The 24,384-nt window shown below is 32.2% G+C and overlaps 1 protein-coding gene across 1 annotated transcript; it reads right to left on the bottom strand.

Moving 5' to 3' along the window:
* Nucleotides 1-12,090: 12,090 nt before the first annotated feature.
* Nucleotides 12,091-23,022, bottom strand: LOC143048142 (organic cation transporter protein-like). Its single transcript, XM_076221646.1, has 11 exons — nucleotides 22,999-23,022; nucleotides 20,455-20,644; nucleotides 19,426-19,681; nucleotides 18,919-19,022; nucleotides 17,833-17,987; nucleotides 17,081-17,249; nucleotides 15,606-15,821; nucleotides 14,994-15,220; nucleotides 14,207-14,388; nucleotides 13,535-13,686; nucleotides 12,091-12,933 (listed from the first exon to the last, which is right to left on the bottom strand). The coding sequence occupies exons 2-11, from the start codon at nucleotides 20,595-20,597 to the stop codon at nucleotides 12,801-12,803; spliced, it is 1,737 nt and encodes a 578-aa protein (XP_076077761.1). The 5' UTR covers nucleotides 20,598-20,644; nucleotides 22,999-23,022; the 3' UTR covers nucleotides 12,091-12,800.
* Nucleotides 23,023-24,384: the final 1,362 nt, after the last annotated feature.

The raw sequence follows: 24,384 nt of genomic DNA, 5'->3' as shown, positions 1-24,384 counted from the left end.
CTTATAGGAATTTCCACTGCAATGTACTCTTGATGGTGAAAATCAAGTTATATATAATGGAAAATCTATCAAATCCTGCTCTTTAATTGAAAGGGCTTTAATTCATAGATTCCTTTAGATTTCTACTTTTCTCGTTTATTGAATCAAATCTCTACTTAACTTTACTATTTCCAAGTTCTCTTTTTTCCTCCGTCTTTTTTTGCTTGTGTTCATTTATCATGTGGGAATGGATCAGAATGGTGAATACAGGAATAGAAATAGCAAATCACCGAAAATATTTTTTTATTTTTTTTAGATTTACACTATTATTGAGAGTTTCATTTCTTGCACTCTGCTGAATATCCCGGTACGTTTTGTCATCAAAAGGGCAGGATATTGTTTTCGTAACTATTTTCTAGTCCTTTTGGATTGATACATGTACCACACCAAGCTATAACCATTGCTATATCTATTGTAAAGAAAAAAGGTTACAAAAATATCAGTTCACAACACTGAAGGACAGGGAGAAATTGTTATTCAATCCCGGAGGAGTGCTTTCCCAGAATGTTGTTAAAAACTGGAAAATTCAACATTTAAATGAACTTTTGAATGCAAGATAAATAGGTTTGAGCACGTTTCACATGTAATTAATTAGGTTTAAACACCAGTATTATTCTTAATAGAGTTCCTGTTTATCTTTATTACTTCTAAGTATATCTGACATTGCACTGGTAATATTGTGAATAATTACAAATATGTTCTTTTATCTTTCCTGTCCAATTCGTGAGAAAACTACTATTTTCCTGTCCTGGGGATTTGAATTTTTTTATTTATTAACTAAGAAGGTTTTTAGGCTTCGGGATTTCCGTTAAAATTCTTGATTATTACTTATGCATCGTCTTTTCTTTCCTGTTATTTTCCTGTTTTGGGTGTGTTTAATATTCTTTTAGTAATAAATATGAAAAAAATCTCCCACAATCTTTATATAATACATTTGAACTCTTATATTTAACATATAACTCTAGTTTTTCAAATGTACAAAGCTGTTGAAACACAAATGGAACTACCTCAATTCTGATTTTAGTTCTTGTCAATTGACATGAAGCTTTACAGAAATCCGGTTTTATATTTTTTTATTTCAATGCTCAGAATATCATTTATCAATCAAATATTATGATGTTTATGATATGACATTTTGGATTTAGAGATTTCAAAAAGTAAAATCACAAAAATACCGAACTTAGAGGAAAATATAATCGGAAAGTCCATAATCACATGGCAAAATCAAATAACAAAACACATCAAAAACGAATGGAAAAGAACTGTCATATTCCTGACTTGGTACAGGCATTTTCAAATGTAGAAAATGGTTGATTTAACCTTGTTTTATAGCGCTAAACCTCTCACTTTGATGACAGTCTCATCAAATTTCGTTATATTTACCACGATGCGTGAACTAAACAGACATAATAAATAAAATAGTCCAAATATGGGTACAGCAGTCATCATCGTGTAACAAATTTAAAAAGAAAAAGAACAATTTAACAGAACACAAAAACATCTATCTGCAAACACATTCACTGATTCGCGTGTCTGACGTCAGAAAAAATATACGTCACATATATTAATCGTTCAATGTATATACAAACACATTTTAAAATTTCACATGGGCAATGTTAGCATACAGGGTTAAAAAATCAAACGCATGTAAAAGAATTAATTTCAGAAATAGGCCGAGTTTTTAAATAGTCCAGAAGTTATATAGAATTTATAAGAATCAACAAATAGTTCATTCCACTACGCGATTGAATAATTTTGACGTTTGTGGTTCAACGTATTTTGTAATAACCAAAGAAACACAAAAAGTCCCATATACAAAACACACCAGCAAAAAATGAAAGGTAATACAAACACATTGACGGGATGTTTAAGTACCGATCCACGTCAAATGGATATCACTTAAAACAATCTAACAGTAAAAGTAATATTAATAATAGAACAGAGACAAATGAAAGAAAAATATAACACGTTGTTAAGGTGATAAACAACATCAGTACGCAGAATCTATACATCAAGACCATCATGCAATATTTGTGAAGTTGATACGGAATATTTATCAAAAAGGACGAGACGTTCTTTGAAATACCCCTGGTTGATCAACTTTCTACTCAAACACTGATGACGTTTTACAAAGTCTGAGTAGGAGCTGCAAGCTTTTGAATATCGAATAAGTTGGGAAATATATATCCCATATGCAGGTGAAGTTGTTATATTGCTATTAAGCTGAGGGAAATAAATAATTTCAAAATTAAAATCGTCTCGTCTGTCATAGATTCTGGTACTGAGATAACTGTGGAAGTCAAATTCCAGATATAGGTCTAAAATTGAGGCGGAAGAAGCCGTGTCTAATGTTTCTTTAATTTCTAGTTCTAGGGGGATATATTAATGGAACCCAATCAAAAAAGTTCGCATTGTTTATGGAAAGAACATCATCAATATATCTGAAAGTCAAATTAAATAATCTGGCTTCTTTGATTCTCTTGTTTTTGACAAGTGTCTGAAGGAACTCCGATTCATATGAATATAAGAAGAGGTCGGCAAGAAGAGGCGCACAGTTTGTTCCCATAGGAATGCCTACAAACAGTCTACCTGTATAAAATATGTTGTCGATAAGAAACTCCAGCATACTGACCACTTGTTCTTCTGTGTAGCATGTTTTACCTTTTAGTTTGTCACTATAAACGAAGTATGCCTTATGATATCCCAAAGTAATAAATTTATAGCGTATGCTACCATTTTTCTGTTGAAAGGCATTGTGGATTATTTCTTTTAGGCGATTTTTGAATTTCATATTGGGAATGGTGGTATACAGAGTTGAAAATTCAAAAGTTTTGATATAACTAATTTCAGAAAAAGCCCGAGATTTAAAATTGTCGAGAATTTCCTTAGAATTTTTAAGAATCCACATATGGTTAATACCACTACGCGAGTAAACAGTTTCACGGTATTTCTGCGGACAGAATTTTAGTCAATCTAATGGACAATTCTTTAGTGGAACATGAAGATAAGCAAGCAATATACCGCTGTTTGTACGGAATTTTATGAAGCTTTGGTATCCAATACAAACAAGATAAGTCCTCCGATTTGGTGTTCAATGTAATGTTTATTGAAGCCATGAAGGACTTATGGTTTGCTAAAATCTCATCCTTGTCAAATGATATGTCTTTGTATGTGGGATTACCTGAGTGCTCATTTATACATAATTCTTTTACAAGACATTTGTAGTAATACTGTTTACATACAAAGACAATATTATTTGAAGCTTTGTCCACAGGAACAACAACATACTTATCATGAAGAGATGATAGACATTTCATGGCCTCTTTGTCTATGAAAACGGACTTTGGTCGATCGTTCACACCGTTTGTCAACTTGTGAATGCGACGTTTTATCAGAGACCTGATAGTTTTAAAATAATCCATTCTGACAAAGTGTCCAGTTTAACATTTTCTCGCTTAGCCCATGCTCTGTCGTAGTCCTCAATGGAATCCATAATTATTTTGGAGTTATGGTTCCAATTGATGTGTTTGGGTTCTCTAAACTTAAGACCATGAAAAATCACCTTTCGGAGATTTTCATGTTGAATTATGTTTAGATCCCCACTTATAACATAACCAGAGGGGCTGTGATTATAAGGCGAGTGGGAACAGTCACATGTCGGAGGGTTTTTTACGTATTGTTCTTAGTCAAGGTCCTGCAATGCTTGTTTATAGTTTAATATTTTAGGTGCAATGGTTTTGGTGTAGCTGTAGAATACAATAGGAACAGACTAATTTTGAAAATAAATAGGAATTTTAGGTGTTAGCTCCTTGTGATGTAGAACGTTGCAGATGTTGATTGCATCAATTCCTCTATTGGTAAAGTCAACAAGAAGGAATTTCCTCTTTTCCTCAAGTAAAGGTTCCGATCTTACTGATTTGAAAAGACGGAAAAAAGCTACATCACAAATAATACTGACAAGTCTGTATATTGAAGAAAATGTATTGGTGCCTCATTTGTCAAGTGCATAATCTCTCAAACGTTTTAGAAAATTAACTGGCAGTGTAAAGAGAATAGTTCTTATGTAATGTAACCCTAGTGGATGTTGAAGATGTGAAAGAAGGCCACCAAAGCTCCCAGAGGGTGATCTAGATTTGGAAGGCTTTTTTGCATTAGGCCGATGGTAATGTTTTTGCCCATGACTACGTTGTTGTCGTAAGGTAGTATTAAATAAACCCATTACATTAACATCACTGCAGGCAGGACTTGACAAATTTCCTACTCCTTTAATATTATCATTGCAACCATATGGCATTGCAGTCCCTAATTCCCTTATCCAGAAATGTTCTCTTTCTTTGCGGAAAGGGGTACTTAGTACAAGGCTATTTGTGTGGTGATAAATTTTCTCGATAATGCATACTTTCGTAGATAAAGAAGGATCATGGTCCGGTTGATTAAAATGGTTATAAAGAACCCTAAATTGCGGATCTTTATTATCAGAACTCTGTTGATTCATTGTTTTACGCAAAGTAAATGGAATGAACAATGTATACTGAAGGTATCAAAAAGTAAAATCACAAAAATACTGAACTGAATAAGGAAAGTCCCAAATCAAATGGCAAAATCAAAAGCTCAAACACATCAAACGAATGGATAACAATTGTCATATCCCTGACTTGGTACAGGCTTTTTCTTATGTAGAAAATGGAGGATTGAACCTGGTTTTTAAGCTAGCTAAACCTCTCACTTGTATGACAGTCGCATCAAATTCCATTATATTGTCACCGATGCGTGAACAAAACAAACAGACACACTTGGTAAAAATGTTAAAAATAGGGGTACAGCTGTCAACATTGTGTTATCATCTAAATCACTATAAAAACAACAAATGTAACGAAGAAGCGCAAAAAGGCATACATCAAATTTAACATCCTCATTTTGCTTATATTATACGATTTTATTTATCTATGTAAAATGCACCCATAAAGGATGGAGAACACGTTACACTCCTACTGTGTTCTGAAATTCACGCTTTTTATACACTCCTATGTTCTGAAATTCACGCTTTTTAGAATAAAAAGCGTGAATTTCAGAACAAAGGAGGCGTATCTTGTTCTGTTGTGGTACCACAAAAAGCGTGAATTTCAGAACACAGGAGGAGTGTAACGTGTTCTGTTGGTACCTTCAGTATAAATTGAACCCTCTAAATCCAAAAAAATGTCATATCCGAAACATCAGCTTTATGGTGCTCATGTCAGTATATAAATCACTGGTTCCAAATATCGGGTTTTGTATGAAACAATATAATGCCACACACAGTGAAAAGTATAAATATGTTGTGGTCGTTTTTTTCAAAATCTCGCGGTTTGGACCACAAAAATGGTTGAAGTTGTAATCCTTTACATTTAAAATGATTCCCAGACATTGTTGGAGATTTGTATAAGTGAACTAGTAATCAACTTTGATGGGCTAATTCAGATAAACAATCAAATTTCATGAACCAAATTAGATTAACAACGTCCATTCTCGTATATTCGTTACGAAGTTTCAACATGATCGAAGATGGCGTATGGACAAATCAGAAAGTCGATTAGAAAACCCATGAACCGGGACACGTCGGTTTTCCATATTTTCAACAGGATGAATGCAGAGATTTGCTGGTAACCAGTCCCATACATGATTTCAGTAGTCAAGACATTAATGTAACATGGGACCAGACATTTTGTCATTACTACTTTTTCCCAATACCATCAAAAATGATTAAAAGGGTTATTTTATATAAAACTTCGGTACACACTAAATTAAATGGAAATTTAGAAAGTCAGAATGCAAATGTAAATGTTTTAACTCTTTTATGACATTTTTTAGTAACAACAAACAAAAGAACGATGTCAATTTGACCTGCTTTAATGCGATGATTGCACTTGAAATTTTACTAATTACCATTTTGGTTCGCTATATGATAGTTCCGTATATCTTCCAAGTTATCTGAATTCCAATTGGGACTAATTGTGAACCACTTACTACGGACTTGTTTCTTTGTTGTTATGAGTTTCATTGTATGACTAAAATCAGCAAATGATTTGAATTTTGCACTTCTATACTGCTACTAACTATCAATGCAACTGACTGAATAAACCTGACAAAGATTGAAAAATTAACACGTGCACCAAGTCATGAGACGGTTAAGAAAACATTGCCGTCTCTACCACAGACATCATAAATCTAGTAATAAAATGTGTATCGTCCACCTAAATAAATAATGATTTTAACAGAAGCCGAGTCGGACAGAACATGAAACATTAATATAAACATCAATTAAAAATTTCTAATTGATAGATAGTGACGTTCCCTTGTCTCGATCTTACGGTGTTTATATATCTCAACGTGTTCGATTCTATAAGTATCTACAATGCACGTTAGAATTACTCTTTTTTGTAAAAATGCATCTGAGACTTTTTTGCTTATTTTCTCCTACGAGAAAAATGTAGAATTCAGAAATCGTGATAACTACTCACACCTTGTGAATCTACATAGAATGATTCTACTGAAAATCAATCAGCACAAGCAACCATCCTTAATTTAATTTCGATTCCATTTTAGTGTAACTTAATAAGGCGCTAAAAATCTATCTCCGATTTAAGTGCTTCAATTAAAACATGGATTTATAGAGATTTAATTCCAAACAAAGTTTCTAATTTTAAGCTTCATTTGACAACACTCAAATTACGTTTTAAAATCAGTGATACATTAAAAATCCGTAGATTTCAATAACGTCATTATTAATTCAAAGTCTGCTTCGAATAATACATTTTAAACAGGATCGGTAAACTTCAATATTCTTTCTTTAATTGACGGGTTATTAAATTTTAAGAGATACTAAGGGTATAATCAGCTGTACACGTAACGTCTGGTGTTAAATGATTCATGCATATTCAGGACGAAAACAAATCAAAATGACAGTATATATGTCGACCTTTAGATGTTATGTGTGTATTTGCGTCATTCCGCGAATGTCTCCTTCATGGGAACCCGACATCTTTTATTCATAACGATAATTCTAAATGGTATGTCCTGCGAAGTTGGTCAATCGGGATTAAGGGTAAAACATTTAGACCAACGGGATGAAGGGAAAAACATTTAGACTAATAGTGATGAAGGATAGAACATTTAGACCAATGGGAATGAAGGGTTAAACATTTAGACCAATAGGGATGAAGGGTAGAAAATTTAGATCATTCGGGCTGAATGGTAAAACATTTTGACCAATAGGGATGAAGGGTAGAAAATTTAGACCAATGGGAATTAAGGGCAAAACATTTAGACCAACGGGAATGAAGGGTAAAACATTTTGACCAATAGGGATGAAGGGTAATACATTCATATTGTCACTGAAAAAGGGTATGTGTTGGATATGAGCAAATTAAACTATTGTGTTTCAACCGGCTTCCTACTACAAAAATTGTTGTAACAGCTCATTTACTACTGAACATTGTTGTGTATTTTTGCATCAAGCACAACAAAGAACATGTCACTTCTTCCTAGTGTCAGGTGTACAGCCAGACAGAATATGTCCAATACCATATTCGATACACCATTTAAGCATTTAAGATACCATAAGTTAAAGACGGGCAAATAACATCATGGCAAAAGAAAACGGACGACAAGATGAACAGAACATTTGATCCACATTACATGTTTTGGGAAACTAAAGATTGCGCAAGATGTCAAAAGAATATATAAAGTTTCAGTTATTCTTCGACTGACAAGTAGTAAAGATATAGAAAAATCCAATTTTAATACTAATGACGCAAATAGGTAATGTCACATGTACCACTTTATTGCTCTCTTTTTCTACTGACACATATTGTATCTATATATATATATATTAACATGTTACATATGAATATTTAACGGAAAAGTCTGGTAACGCAAAGGCTTAATTCATAAGAATGAACTATTTTTAGGGGACAGATTTAACAGCGACTTCTGAATAAAATAAAACACAATTTAGAAAACTTGGCCAATTATTGATGTCAAGCCGTTAATGTAAAATGTGGTTTTCTTTTTTTTTTTTTTTTGATAATTATTTTGGGATAAAAAGATGGTAGTTGATTAAAAGTTTCCTTCTTCACGTTTGTCGTAAAAGTCCGTTCATAATTCATATCTACAAATATTTTACGAAAATATTCGATGATATTTGATCTGACGTTAATCCTGCTTTCCTGTGTATGTCAAAATTTACAATACCCTCATGTGATTTTCAGACGTAGTGTACATATGAAACTAAAGAAATTGCTCGACTTCTTTCGATTAAATTCGAATGTTTCGGAAAGACTGACGTCAACAGTTTTACGTTTGCAAGACATGTGATCTGTAATATGTGACAAAAATGAACAGCAACAAGGGGAATAGTTGAAAAAAGTTATTTGTTGTCTTATTCTTTTGATTATAAACAGATATGTTTAAAATTTGTATATTTTAGTATATTTCTTTCAAAATGAAGATATGTACTGGACTGTGAATAAAGGCAACAGTAGTATACCGCTATTTAAAAGTCTATTTGAGCGAAAACAAATCCGGGTTACAAAAACTGATTCAGACTTTAGCATATCGTTTACTCTTTTTGAAGACAATATGCTGATCTTGGACTGTTTTTTTTTTTTTTTTTAATTTAATGATTGTCTTTTTGGTATGTCTCAATGATATCTATCAAACATCTTTATTTAAGATTTATTTAATTACATCAACATAAGAAAGACAACTCTACGAGAAAATAAATTTCCGCGAAGATTGTTATAATTATGAATTATTATTGACAAACTAAACATCGACGCACTACCATCATATTTATAAAGGACTGTTTTAAGTAAGAAAAGCAGACTTTTGTGCTATTAACTTTTGATATCTAAAGAAATGTTTGACATAATGCGCTCTTTTTGCACTTTCGTTGGAATAAAATAGTCTAGACGAAAAGCTAATTTAAAAAACAACCAAAGCATATTAACTCTAATCAACTGATCCAGGAAAAAATCCATTTAGAGATTTAATTTTATAGAGTCCGTTGTCCTATATCTTTTCATTTGCGTCGAGAAACCTAAATGTTATGTCAAATAAAGAAAAATTAAATTCATTTACCGATAAAGTGGTTTTTTGTATTATGTCGTTAACTTAATTGAATAATATGAGTGAAGTATTTTTCGTCTCAAAATCCATTCTAAATATTAAGATTAACGTCTGTTCGTGTAATGATGGAAAGGCTTCTATAAATGTTATGTACAGACGCAATACTGGTAATTTTAGTGAATTAAATTATCTTTATTGTGTACTGTCAGACAATGTTCCAGGTTAGGGGGTGGCGCCTTCATACATTTTGTTTAACCCCGCTACATTATGTTTGGAGGACGTGTTTTTCAACAAACAATCGGCATTCTTATGGAAACCATCTGTACCCCCTTTTGCTACCGACTTGTTCCTTTATTCTTATTAGGCTGACTTCATACAAAAAAAACTTCATTGGAAGGAAGATTAGAAGTTAGCAATATCCTATAATTTTACTTTCCGCTTTATAAATGTTGTTCTCTCACTAAATGATTCAACATTTTGTGACTATGTTGAACGCATCTATCCCATCAAACTACAGATAAATGATTCAACAGATACAGTTGACTGCCTCATATCTTAACTTCCATCTGGAATTTGACAATAAGGGTCTGTTGAAGACAAATATGACAAAATGGTGATTTCAGCTTCCCAATTGTGCCTTTTCCCTTTCATGAATGTGACCTACCGAATTAGACAATTTTGGATTTAACATGAGTAACACGGTGGGTGCCACATGTAGAGCAGGATTTGCTTACCCTTCCGGGGCACCTGAGATCACCCTAGTTTTTGGTGGGATTCGTGTTGCTTATACTTTAGTTTTATGTGTTGTGTCATGTGTACTATTGTTTGTCTGTTTGTCTTTTTCATTTTTAGCCATTGCGTTGTCAGTTTATTTCCGATTTATGGGTTCTGGTATCTTTCGTCCCTCTTTTCCATTTCTACGTAGCAACACTCCAGCAGCGCCTACATACGGAGTATTTATTTCAAAATTGATACGATTATTTCCTATCATGATTTCCTTGATAATTGCTGCTCACAAGGAAGCTATTAAACCAAATCTTCCAAATGGTGAAGTTGAATTAGTTAATTTTACAGACGCCATCTCCAGTTTATTGACCTTTATGGAAAACCCGTTTTATAGAGGATTTCAGATATGTTCGTACAATCCCGTTCCATTTTCACGAATGAAACTTACCGAAATAGACTATGTACCGGGTTAATATTAACATGAGTTATACAAAGGGTGCCACAGGTAGAGCTGGATCTGCCTACCCTTCCTGAGCACATGAGGTTCGTGTTACTCAGTCTTTAGTTTTCTATGTTGTGTTTTGCATAATTTTGTTAGTATGTATGTCTGTTTTGTTTTTTTGGTTTTTTTTTAGCCATGGCGTTGTCAGTATATCTTTTCCTATGAGTTATATTGTCCCTCTGGTATATTTCGTCCCCATTTAAAGCCGTCTATACGGTATGGGTATTCTGATTATTGAAGGCTGCCTATAATTGTTTACATTCATTTCATTTGAACTTTGATGGATAAGTGACTCATTGGCAATCATACCGCATCTTCTTACTTTTATATAGGTAAACGGAAGTTTAAAATTTGACCGCTGAATGCGTCCACAGCGATCCCAACATGTATTCACTAAGATGAATTTGTCAACTGTTATCTGTAATCTGTTTTTACTTAGTGTTATCGCATTTTGTTTTTGTTTGGTCATAGCCATACTTTTTAACTGTCCATTTCAAACTTCCTTCCTAAACACCAAGTTAAGCTTTTTTTTAACAAACAACCATTTCAGATTTAATTGTTAAAATAGTTTTGTTCTCTTTCATGAACTTTTCAGTTCCTCTATATGTCCCGAAATCAAAAGTCATTGGCGATTTTATAAAACAGTTGAAATGTCAATTAAATAAGAACAATGAACACCAACTATTCACACCGTTAGCATGTCCATTGCTAGCATTTCCACAACGGATTTAGCCTAATTTATAATGTACCTTTTACAACAACTGTGACGAGAAAATTGCTGGTAAACGTTACATTATTGAGAATATCACAAGCCCAACAGTAGTCAAAATGATAATTGACTACTGCTAGGCTGGTGATATTCTCAATAATGTAACGTTTAATAGCAATTACCTCGTCACAGTTGTAAAAGCTACATAATAATTAGGCTAAACTTAAGTAAGACCCGCGCATTAAGACCCAATCATGGCGATGATTTATTAATATAAGTAATACTTATATGATGTATAAACATGTGAGAGAGTGCCCCGTCCTATCCTTAACCTTGGATTAATTGAAAAGTTGATTTTTGTTTTATGTCGCCTGAACACAAAAAGGCTATTTTGAGGCGACCTAACCTCATACTGTGATGTAACAACACAAACATTCGAACAAGCACTAAAAACGGTGCAATAGATCTTAACGATTCTCTGAAAGAAAACAAAAGACACATAGCCCTGAGATGAGCGTAGTAACAGTAACTGTTGCTAGTTAAAATCCAATAAATTAACTAATACAAAAACCATGTTCTCCCAATCTAAAGTATCAGTTAGCACACATTGAATTTTGATAAACACCGAACCTTATGCAATTCCAAAACATGAGTACACTGTATCAGCAGGATGTAGAACTGCGGGTTCTCATAACTGCTCATATATATTTAGTTTTGTTTCAGTTTTTTAGAACAAAATCAATGTTGGAATTTAAAGGCAACAGTAGTATACCGCTGTTTGAAATTCATAAATCGATTGAGTAAAAAACAAATCTGGGTTACACACTAAAACTGAGTGAAACACATAAAATATAAGAGGAGAACTACGACACAACAGAAACACAAAATTAAAAACATTATTGCATATGAATGAATTAGTCGATTATTAAGTTTAATCTACTTTTCATGGTTGCTCTTCGTTGTAGCATACATGAAGGGGGATAACTCAGGTCAAATAATAAATTATAAGTTCAATATCTTAAGCCAAGTTTAATATCACATTTCAGCTTTTTAACAACTGTAACCATTTCTATTACACACAGCTTTCACAATGATTGTGTTTGACACGTATCTTGTTGAACGGTGTGAATATGTGTTTTAACAAATAATGTTGAACAATGTGAATATGTTTTACATATAATGTTGAGCAATGTAAATATGGGTTCTTACATATGTGTTTTTGCAAATAATGTTGGACAATGTAAATATGTGTTTTTACAATAATGTTGAACAATGTAAAATGTGTTTTTTGCAAATAATGTTGAACAATGTAAATATGTATTTTACAAATAATGTTGAACAATGTAAAATGGGGTTTTTTTTTACAAATAATGTTGAACAATGTAAAATGTGGTTTTTTTTTTACAAATAATGTTGAACAATGTAAAATGTGGGGTTTTTGTTACAAATAATGTTGAACAATGTAAAATGTGTTTTTTTACAAATAATGTTGAACAATGTTAATATGTAAGAACGATACAGAAACAAACTAATGTTGGTTTTGTTTGTGCATCCAGTCCATTATCCCGTTGTTTTGATAATACGCCTCCAGCTGCAAAAGGTAAATTTTTCACCACAGATATTTATATTAGAATGAACATCTCAATGGCAAATATTGCAACGAACTCAACCGAGCTTTCGGAAGCTATTTGCTTGTTTGTCACTTGAAATACCGTAATGTCAAGACAAGAGCAGAATCTCATTATAGTTGGTAATGTTTTTCTTTTTCAAGTTTCCTTCCTTTGATTTTGTTACTTCTTCTTTGTTCAGTTTTTCGCAACTAACTTCAATTTCGATGTCAGCAAGCCCACTCCTAAAACAATATAAGTTTGCTTTATTTTCCAAGAAAACAAATAATCCAGTTTATTTCTAGGGTCAACTCAAGTGACATAAGCAATTATTTGCCAGTTAGTCAGGAGTGGTTATTTCTTCTTTATCTTTTATTTCAATGATCTCAGAATAAATTACTGAATAGCTGTCATAAGTACTTTATTGCTATTTTTGATTTCTCTTTTTTTTTATTCTTGTTAAATAAGTAATATCAGACCATGCAATCAACTAGATCCAATCTGAACTTAATGTAGGATAACAAATTACCATAAGTGGGGAGCATGATCTGTTTATAATTTCTGGAGCATTTGAGATTATCCAGCTTTTGCATGTGTTCCCAAGTCATTAGCTTTTTATGAAGTATTATTTGTTTGTTTTTTCGGCTTTTTTTTCGATTTTGTGATGGTGTTGTTAGATTTTTTATGCACCTTTTTCATACATACTGTCCGGTTTTCCTGGTAGAAAAAGGTTTAGTATCGTGCTGTAATTGAGTATTTTACCAATTATCTTCAGTTTTTAACATGAATTTTGAAATGAAAACAGTAAAAAACAACTTTCCGTTTTACATTCCTAATCTCACTTACTTTCCAAAGTTCAACCAGTCTTCAAGCGTTTCAGGCAAAGCCACGCCTTTTGTTTCTGGTAATTTCAAAGCAAATATTCCTGCTACAACTGCTGTGACTCCAAAAATTAAGAGTGGAGTTGCTTTTCCTATGTCATGTTCTATATAGGCAGCCTAAAAATACATATTAGCTTCATGTTAGAATTATTTGTCTGTAAATTCTTAGTTCATTCATAATTATATATAATTATAACTTAGGTATAATACCTCTCTCAAACAAACCGTTTTCCAAAACGAATTTCTTTCAACTGTTATTGTTTAAACAGTCTTTTTTATTTCAATGCTCACGAACTTTTTTATTTTTATACTGAACGTGTTGCTCCTAGCATGCTCGATGAGGGATATTCCAGGGGAAAAAACGTCGTGGAAACTCTGAAATATACTTTATTTCTGAAACTAAAGTTAACTGTACAATAACCTTGACAGACAATCAAATCCCTTCGAGGTCAACTTTACGTCATAGAGCTGCAACATGCGTTTTAGTATAGATTCATCAAAATTTACTGTCAAAATTTTGTCAATACAAAAATAGACTGTGATCCAAAGGACACAGAGTTCACCAGCAACGGGATCAACCGAAGGATGCAAATAAAAATATATGCTAAGCTAGTAACATAAAATTACAAAGACTTACTATATCAATTATATATGGAGCTATCATACCACCAACGCGAGCAAAGAAAGCTGCAATTCCTAGTGCAGAATTTCTTATAACAGTTGGGAATATTTCTCCAGAATATAAAAACATAACTGCAAATGCTGCTGATACATTCACTTTTCCTAAAGTTGACAAAACCATGGCAGTCCATTGGTATTCTGAAAGAAAACTTGCAATGTAAATTGTATGAACGTAAACTGCGTTTAATAGATAAGTTTTCAGTTTAAACACATTTATTTATAGTGGATTTTGCAACTTATATTAATCCCTTTCCACTTTGCGGGAATAAGAAGAATAACTATATAAGTTTTTGAATGGTTGGGTAACATATAGTTATGTAAAATATGTTTTATTGGAAATTATATTAATGTAATATGTCAAATTTACATAGTAGTGTAATATGGGATTCGGAAACCATTTTAATTTTGTTTTATTAATCCGTCTTCCGGATTTCTGTTGGTATAAATTTTACAATTTGAAATGACATAACAGCACATCTCTTTTAAAAAAAGATTAAGGGAAATTCCTTATGATGACCTATAAAGGACGTAAGAATATATTGCACGATAATTATTACCATGTGAACAAATGAAGATTGTGTGTAAAGGGATAGGGGGTTGGGAGGAATAACAGTTGTATTATATCGCCATTTAGTGGTAAAGTATCTCCTTTCACATTTAAGATGTCGTCAATGAAACAATTTTTGTCATGCACTTGTAATTTAATTTAAAAAAAATATCTAAAGAGTTGCCATTATACATACCTGTACTGGCATATAATACTGGAAATATAGTAAGTAGACACGCAGCTCCACTTATAAGAACAGATATGGCAAATGCTGGTCTACGGCCTATCTTATGTAAAGCTGCTAAACATCCGGCAAATCCTATAAGTTCCGCAAAGCTTGACATAAAAAAGTTTAAATACAGATTTCCACCAATATTCCCAGAATTCATAGCAAGTCCATAAAACACCATACTAACAATCATCCTAAAATAATAAATATTGTTAGACACGTGTAATGGGGTTGTATGCAATTATATGTTTTCATTAGCTTTTTCACTAAATGATTGAGAGGCGAACGCGTAGAAAATAGAAAAAATTGGGTTCGGATATTTTACATTTTCAATAATGTTTGATTTAAATGTATATTTCTGTATATTGATATTGGTGACAGTAAGATATAAATACCATAAGGTATGATGGAACATGTCTTCGTTTGTGATTATTTAATGTGTTTGTAGATAAAGTTGACAGTGAACTTGGAAGCGTGTTTTTAACAATCCGCTACCTTAAGTGTAAAGTTTAAAGTATGTATCGTATCAAAACTATTTCAAAACAGTGTATGCTTATTTAGGTATCATAATCCACCTACCAACCAAACAGAATAACAGTAAGCTGGTACATTATTATTGGATGTGTACAAGCTTTCCATAATGGAAGGCCACGGTGTTTTGATGCAAAAGAAATTTTTTCTAATGTGTCACTAGGTAAAATTCTTTTGTTCAATCTTGCGGTTTTCTCTAAAATTGCTTCAGCTTCTTGTATCTTCCCTTTTATTAACAACCAACGAGGAGATTCGGGCACCAGCCTTCAATTAAAAACATTTATTGTCATCTACCAGTAATCAATCATAAGAAAAAAATAATACAACAAAAATAACTAACTGTTAACCCCCTTGAATACGACATGTTTTCATGTTACACTCCGATCACTTCGTGGACTAATTTTTGACCTTTCATTATCCATATCGGCCTCTGTTATCTGAAACATAAATCATCCGGATCCTTTCGTGGATAATATTTAGACCTTCCATTATCTGTATAAGCTTTTGTTATCTAAAAAATAAATAGAAAATACCATATCAAACCAGTCCTTCAATCAACTACAAGTATTTTCGTTACTATTATAAGTCTTTTTGTAACATGTAATTGAAACTATATTGTTCCAATTCATTGCATGCAAAAGTGTCCAAAGCAATTAAAACAATAATGCTCATCTGAAATCAAATATATGCATGCTGTTATCAGTTGCATTGGTATAGTAAATACATGCACAACAAGGTGTATGGTAATATTGTTTATAGAGCTCGTAAATTATGATCCGATCCATGTTTTCAATTAAGCATTGTAGTAGAATCTTTTATTGTTGACCATTTTGGTACTTACATTGGGTGTCTCAATATTTAAAAAAAACATAACTGAACATATGTTGATCTTCTTAAGTACTATTTCTAATCTTACATTATGTCGACTCTTACATTTTGGCCTAACTCAATGCTTTTCTCCTACTGTTTATCCTGTAATTACACTTAATCTGTAGGGGTGATACAGATTACCTATTAACCATTTAGACTGTGAATATGTGGTTTGTTTGTATGCTTATTACCAATATGATGAGTCATGTCCTATTTAGCTGATTATTACTGTGTGTTCTAATCTCGTGCTGCAATACCCCACATATCAAACCAATTACATTCTTTATGTGTCCGTCGCAATCCAGGGGCCGATCGTCTAGTGTTTGTAGATGGTTGTGTCTGTTACAATTTTTGCTCGTTTTATGTTATGAAATTTATGTAGGCCATTATTATTCTCTATTGAATTGTTACATTGTAATCAATAGTTTCCTATAATGTATAGGGTTTTCTAGTTCTTCAGACCTGATGGTAATATATAGGTAATTACAGCCTTATCCTTGCAGTCTTGGTTAATATTTGTACCATTTGCAAACATTTAACAACTCCGTATTTTTTATATAAATCTTCCTCTTTTCATATATTAATATGCAATCATGTGTGTACTTTTTTTGCAGATTTGAAAAAAAAAGATAGAGTTAATAGATAATTCTTACCATATATAACTGAGAAACAGTACAGGTGGGACAGACATAACAAGGTTAAGATGTCTCCAGTCTCTGATTAGGTACGCTGCCAATGCTAATATCATGGCACCAGCTGCCCAGAAAAATTCAAATACCAAACCAGCCCATGATCTTTTCGTTGGACCTACGATTTCCATTCCTGTAAGATATATCAAAAGCCGTTTAATGAATTGGTTCTTATCACAAGTATTTACCAATCAAGTATTTCTGTAGCATTCACTCAACTTAAACAACATATCAAAACATTATCAAAGATACATGCTCATAAATGTGTACGCCAGATGCGCGTTTCGTCTACAAAAGACTCAGCAGCGATGCTCGTATCAAATGTTATAAGGCCATACCAAGTACGAAGTCCAAGATCAATGAAAACAAAAATTCCGAATGGTTTTATTAAATACAGTGCTAGGGTCGAAAATTATTTGTATTTGGAACAATTTAAAGTTTTGTAAACAGTTGTAAAAATTTACAGAAGCATATATAAGTGACAATTGCCGAAAATGACGTTTATCAGCTGAACAATAATTTCTATCTTAGTATCTTAGTTGTCAGTGTGATTTGTAAATCAAAATTTAAAACAGATATACCAGCTCTAAAATTTTCATAATTTCTTTTTCTTTGCGAAAGTTGTCAATTTTTCATACATAAGTTTTGAATAACAATATCACAAAAAAATAAATTGAAAGTTTGAAAATTTGCGATACGCAATTCATATAATTTACCTAAGACGAATCCTGTTCCTAACAATCCTCCTACTGCAAATCCCGAGACACATCGTAACACAACAAATATCATGTAGTCAGTCACAAATGTCAGTCCAATATTAGGAAAAATTAGTAAACATATGCACAGCATAAAGGCTTTTTTCCTCCCATAACTGTAAAATGATATATATGTTTTAGTGCAAATATAGCGTATTTTATAAAAACATACATTTTGTTGTTGTTATAGAATTGAGAATGGAAACGAATAATCTGTCAAAGATACAATAAAAACTCGACCAAAAAGCAGAAAACAGTAAATTGTCACCAATGAGTCTTCAACACAGCGAGAATCTGCCGCATCCAGAGGCAGGCTTCACCTTGCCCCTAAACAAACATGTATACTTAGTCTAGTTCAGCGAAAATTAACGTCACAAAAAACTCCAAAACATATCACACAACCCTATTTTAAAGACATATACACGTCTCAATCATCGGTCAGAAAGTTCTCAAGTTTAAAAATATAAATACGAAAAAAACTCATAAAGTTATTAAAGGATTTGCTTGTAACCAAGGTGACGAAATGTTTATAAAACAAAAATAAAGACTTCTCGTTTATAATTGATTTTTTTCCCGTCTTATTTTTTAAGGATATCAGAATTATAGAAGGGTGAATTTCCACCCAAAACATGTATTTATTATGGAAGATCGATTTCATCTGAAAAAAAGCAATAACAATGGTATTGCTCGCAAAGCTTTTCATGATAATAAAGAAAAGCTAGTTTAAGAATTGTCATCTTTACCTTCTTGTTATGAACGATTTATTAAAATTATAGATAAAATGAATCAAAAGAGGGGCGCAAAATACCGAGGAACAGTCAAACTCATAAATCGAAAATAAACTGGCAACGCTATGGCTTTAAATGAAACAGACAAACAGACCAACAATAGTACACATGACACAACATAGAAAACTAAAGACTGAGCAACACGAACCCCAGCAAAAACTGTGGGTGATTTCAGGTGCTCCGGAAGGGTAAGCAGATCCTTGTTATTAAAACCTGGTATATTATATATTTTTTTCTTCTATAAAATTGAATTACGTACAAATCTGATATAAATCCTGTAACAAGCGATCCACCAGTTAATCCTGCCATAAAGGACATAACAGCGTGTGTTCGGTCGGCTTTCTTTTCACATACAAGATCACTCTGAAATCATATAAGTCCAATTTTAAATTTTTGTATAGAAAGGAATCAAAAAGGCGATTAAAAAGCAAATACACAAAATTAATAAGTAACAAGACAGGACCATTAACTAGGGTCTTAGATTTCTATCAACTTTTTAAATAACTTAGGAATATTACATTTTTTTTCTTCAATTTAGCGCTCTTATAAGGTGACTTATTTTGTGTTAACATATTTTTTTGCTCCAATTAAATCTTATACTTTTTTATATACGGTTTGTACGGGGATGTATCCGCTTTCCTTGCTTTTGTGTTGTCATGAGGATTGGTTTTTATTTTTTATTTTTTGTCTCTTTTAAAGTAAGCTTTCTGTGTGTCAGTTCAGCATAGCCACTTCACATTACATTTTGTTTTTACATAAATCGTACCTGCATTGCGAACGTGAAATCAAAGTACGTCTTATCATATATCCATGTATTACATTTTTCCTTTTTATATGTCGTTGCATTTTCGATATCATCCGATGTACTATTCACATCTATTTCTTCGTGTAAAATGTCACATTGGAAATATGTAGTTATCTTATTGTTATCTTCGCCTGATAGTATCGTATAATTATTGTTTGTGAAGGCATTTTTATCGTTTAATGCAAATGACATTTGATTTTCCATAGGTGATGCACATCTAAAGTAAAAAAATAATTAAGAATTAGAAAATCATTTTCGCAAATTATAAAAATGTCATAAACTGCCATTGATTTAAGAATATATGTGAAATTTTAAGGATGTACTTAGGTGATCTAAGGTAAAAAAAAGTAAATAAATCAAGAATTCAAAATTGATACTTTCAGCTGGATAGTATTATTTAAGGATCAAAATAAGCTAAAAATATTGATAGGTCATGGACCTCCTTTTCGAGATATTTGATTTATAAAATATGGCGGGGAAAGGCTGACTCGGACTTTTACCTTATATTTGCTCTGGTATAATTTGGGTCTCAAATCTAATGAAAGAAAATCAAGAATCTGCTTAATTTTGTTAAATGACCTTTTATGAGCTATTAAGTCTTATGTTAAAAGATATATAGGTGTTATGGGGCAAAATATTTTACCTTGTGTCGTCTGGAAAACACCAAGATTTGACACTTATCCCAAAACCTCACCTAAGTACATCCTTAATGTTATTTTTGTATTTTGTGTTGGATTTAATGCTATAAAATAGTGGAACAGACAAACATTCATAAGTAGACATTTTTTCTTTTGATATTTTAGCATTTTGTCATATTGGTTCCTTTCCTGGCTTACTATACGATATGGGTTTTTCTCATTGTTGTCGGCCCTACGGTGACCTGCTATTGTTCACATCTACGGCCTTTGGTCTTTATGAATACTAGTAGTTGTGACATTAAAAAGACACGTTGTTTACAATACATGAAGTATGTTTTTACTGATAACTTACCGATGATCGGGAACATGGAGAATGAACACTGGTAGAAATGTCTGAATTCCACTAAATATCTGTGGTAGGCAGATAAGAAAGTATAAAAACTTTTGATACCTCCCAAACTCTCCCACATGACGGAAAGTATCATCGTAATACATTATTGAAAAGTTACTGTTTTCTTTAGTTCAGCTTTTAATGATTGAATCTGAAAAGATAAATACAAATATTAGGATGTTTGCAGTTTCAAAGTTTCCAGTCGATCACGTCAATATGCCAAAGTTAAAAATACATATTTTCGTTTACCAGAGATTTTTTTTTAAAACATGCTCACTACTTTCAAACACTCGCACGACTTTGAAACTCATGAACAGGAATTTAAAACTGGTGAGCAAAACATTGAATCTCGTGCGGACGACTTTAAAAACTGATTTGCACGATTTTCAAAATGGTGCGCACGTTCATATAGAGTTTATTTTAAAGCAAGCGTACGAGTTAAAAAGTCATACACACCCTTTTTTATAGTCGTGCGCGTCATGTTGCATGTCATGCGCACCAGTTTTATTAAAATGTCGTTCGCACGATTTTCAAAGTCGTGCGGACATGTTTTAAAGTCGTGTGCACCAATTTGAAAGCCGTGTGTACGATTTTTCAAACATATGGCGCACCAGATTAAATCTCCGGCGAACGAAAATATTAAAAGAAATTCAAGATAGGCTATCACATTACTATACTATATAAAATTACTCTTGATTAAACTAAATATATATAACTAATAAGAAAGATATGACTTAAAGTACATGTATACTTGAAATATGAATATATATCATGACACAAAAAGAAAGTTTAGAACCTAGGTCAATGTTAATTTAAATAACTTTCATTAGGGACAGTAAGTACTTAGTTTGTATAATAATTCATATTGCTGAAATTAAATGTGTCGAAGTTCATTTCACAAATAAAGCATTGTTGTATGTCATTGATTGGAGTTTTTAAGTTCAGATGTCCTGTATTTCCACGGCTTAGCGCCTTTGATCAATCCTTTTCGTTTTAGTTTTAGCAGAGCCAATATTTGACCAAGGTTCGTGTTGCTACATGGTGCCTGTATTTTTGTGAACTCTTGACACACTAACACCAGTGTGACACGTACAAAGATGTAAAAGACGTGATATTTAGTTCCGTTTTAGGACAAGGTTAAGTATATATCCTAGCCTATCAATCAGATCAAATAATTGTCAGATAGGTCGTATTAGGTCAAACAGCTGTCACTTGTTTTACTATGTGTGCTAGAATATATAATGTGCTGAATAAGGTTGTGACTTCATTTTATATAGTACATATATATATGCCGATGAAGCTAATTTGTTTAGCGAAATATTGAGTGAATAATATATAAAATATAACATCTAATTTTATAACACTCATTAGTGTGTTAAAGTTACATTCTTAGACACTTATATATATATATATATATAATATAGTTTATTTACTGGTATCGATTATATATTTATATGCATACTTGTCTTCTAAAGCTGTTTCGAAAAACAGAGTATCGAATCCGCTTAGCCGGGACAAAACAGGACGACTGATATAATTCCAAATAATGACCCTAACAATGTTTTAAATCATATGCTATAAAACCTCACATAAAACCGATGACTAGATATGACTTTTAGGACCTGTTGATTTATATTTTATATTGTCTTGCTTGAAATAAGCATCTACTAGTATATGGAAAAGAATGAACAGATATATCCGACCAAATTAATGTGCACAAAGGTCAAATCAGGTCATCGGTTTCATATCAAACTATGTCATATAAATAAGAAACAAATCTCCATAGTAAGAAAATTTTTGTCATTTCGGGGCCATTTACATATGACTATGCGGTATGGGCTTTGTTCTTTGTTGAAGGCCGTACGGTGACTTATAGTTATTATTTTTTGTGTCATTTGGTCTCTTGTGAAGTTTCTTTTTTATATATAATTCATCGCTGACATTATTAGCGTATAAAAGAATAGTTTCACTTGAAGAAAAAAATAAAAAATAAAATCAGGAAAATTTAAGAATAGAGAATAGTGGAATTTTTCAATATAATGAATACAGATTAATTGGCAAAATATAAAGAATAGAGAAAATCAAAGATTGCAATACGAAGAAGCCCAAATCAAGACTTTAATTCAAAGACCCGCTAACATAGTTTGATGTACAAATGTCAAATCTAGATTGCATACTGGGAAAAAAAGACAATAATAACCTTTGGCGACCTAAAAATGTCATCTGACAAACAAAAAAAAACAGAGATTAAATGTAGTGAATAAAAAAAAATCCTTCAAATATTTATTTCATTTTATAAATGTTTTTTCATTCATTCGCATTTGAGTAGAAACTGTTGTTCTCAGTACAAATGCAAAAACATCAAATAAATAAAATAATTTCTGAAAAATATATTATGCATATTTTCTTTATTCGAAAAAATCATATATTTGCCTTATCAGAATTTACTTTATTTAAGTATGTTTTTCTTATACTTTCTAATATCTTGAATTTAAAGCATCTTACCACAACGCCAGAGGCAAACCGTTTGCTATTTCCTTAAATTTGATTGGTCTTATATATACATATATATAGACCTTTATTTTTACTGATATAACTGATTTGATTTTTCCATACTTGATAATGCAGATAAAAATAGATATCCGAAGTGTCATTATCGGGTCAAACGTTGACATATCTCGAAAGCTGTCGTTCAAGTTGTTTATGACATCTTTTATTTCACAATATATATATTTGATAAAGGCTTAAGAAAAGTTATTGCGTTTTAATTTTAGCGGCCAAACAAACACGATACATGCATGTACAGTACACGAAAGCATGTGTATCATATGTACTTAGCGTGATGCACGCATAACCTAAATCTTTTTCAAATAGGCTAAATGAATAGCTTTTCACTATACATTTAATCGAATGTCAGTTGTTATTTTGTTATATAACAACATAAAGATAATGGAGTGCGATTTATATCAGAGAGAACCCTGTTGTTATGTAATTTGCACTTTAATGTCTTTAATCAAACCTAGGGCAATGTCCTACCTTATTTTCATCTGTTAAAATGGAAAATCACCGATAGGTTGAAGCACCTACAAGCCTATAGTTACATTAACGATTGCGAGGAACAAAAGTCGTAACAGATCAGCGGTCATTGAACCCTTTGATCTTATTTTTTCATTTCTATAATTAACCTGGTTAAAAAGAAATTCTATCGTACGGTGACCTATACTTGATAACTATGCCAACTGGTCCCTGGTGGAGAGTTGTCTCATTTGGCAATCATACCACATCTTCTTATACAATATAGATAGGTTAATCTTTAACCCGAATTTACAAATAGACAAAAGAAGATGTGGTGTGTCAGTGCCAATGAGACGACTCTCCATCCAAGTCACAATTTGTAAAAGTAAACTATTATAGGTCAAAGTCCGGTTTTCAACACGTAGCCTTGGCTATCACCGAACAGCAAGCTATGAAAAGCCCCATAATTTACTAGTGTAAAACCATTCAAACGGGAAAACCAACGGTCTAGCTATATAAAAAAAAAAACGAGAAACGAAAACACTTATGAACCACATCAACAAACGACAACTACTGAACATCAGATTCAAGTCTACTTCTGCTGCAAAACACAGAGCACTTCAAACTTGCATAGTTTTTGTTCTTTTAATAAAATTGTATAGTCTTTTTCTTTTAACTAAATTGAAAAGTCTTTGTCTTTTAACTAAATTGCAAAGTCTTGGTCTTTTAACTAAATTGCAAAGTCTTGGTCTTTTAACTAAATTGAAAAGTCTTTTTCTTTTAACTAAATTGCAAAGTATTGGTCTTTAATCTAAATTGCAAAGTCTTGGTCTTATAACTAAATTGAAAAGTCTTAGTCTTATACATACATTTCAA

Source organism: Mytilus galloprovincialis, chromosome 10 (assembly GCF_965363235.1).
Source record: "Mytilus galloprovincialis chromosome 10, xbMytGall1.hap1.1, whole genome shotgun sequence".
In the NCBI taxonomy this organism is placed as follows: Eukaryota; Metazoa; Mollusca; class Bivalvia; order Mytilida; family Mytilidae; genus Mytilus; species Mytilus galloprovincialis.
Note: the sequence above shows the minus strand (reverse complement) of the source record. Positions and strands in the feature narration are given on the sequence as shown.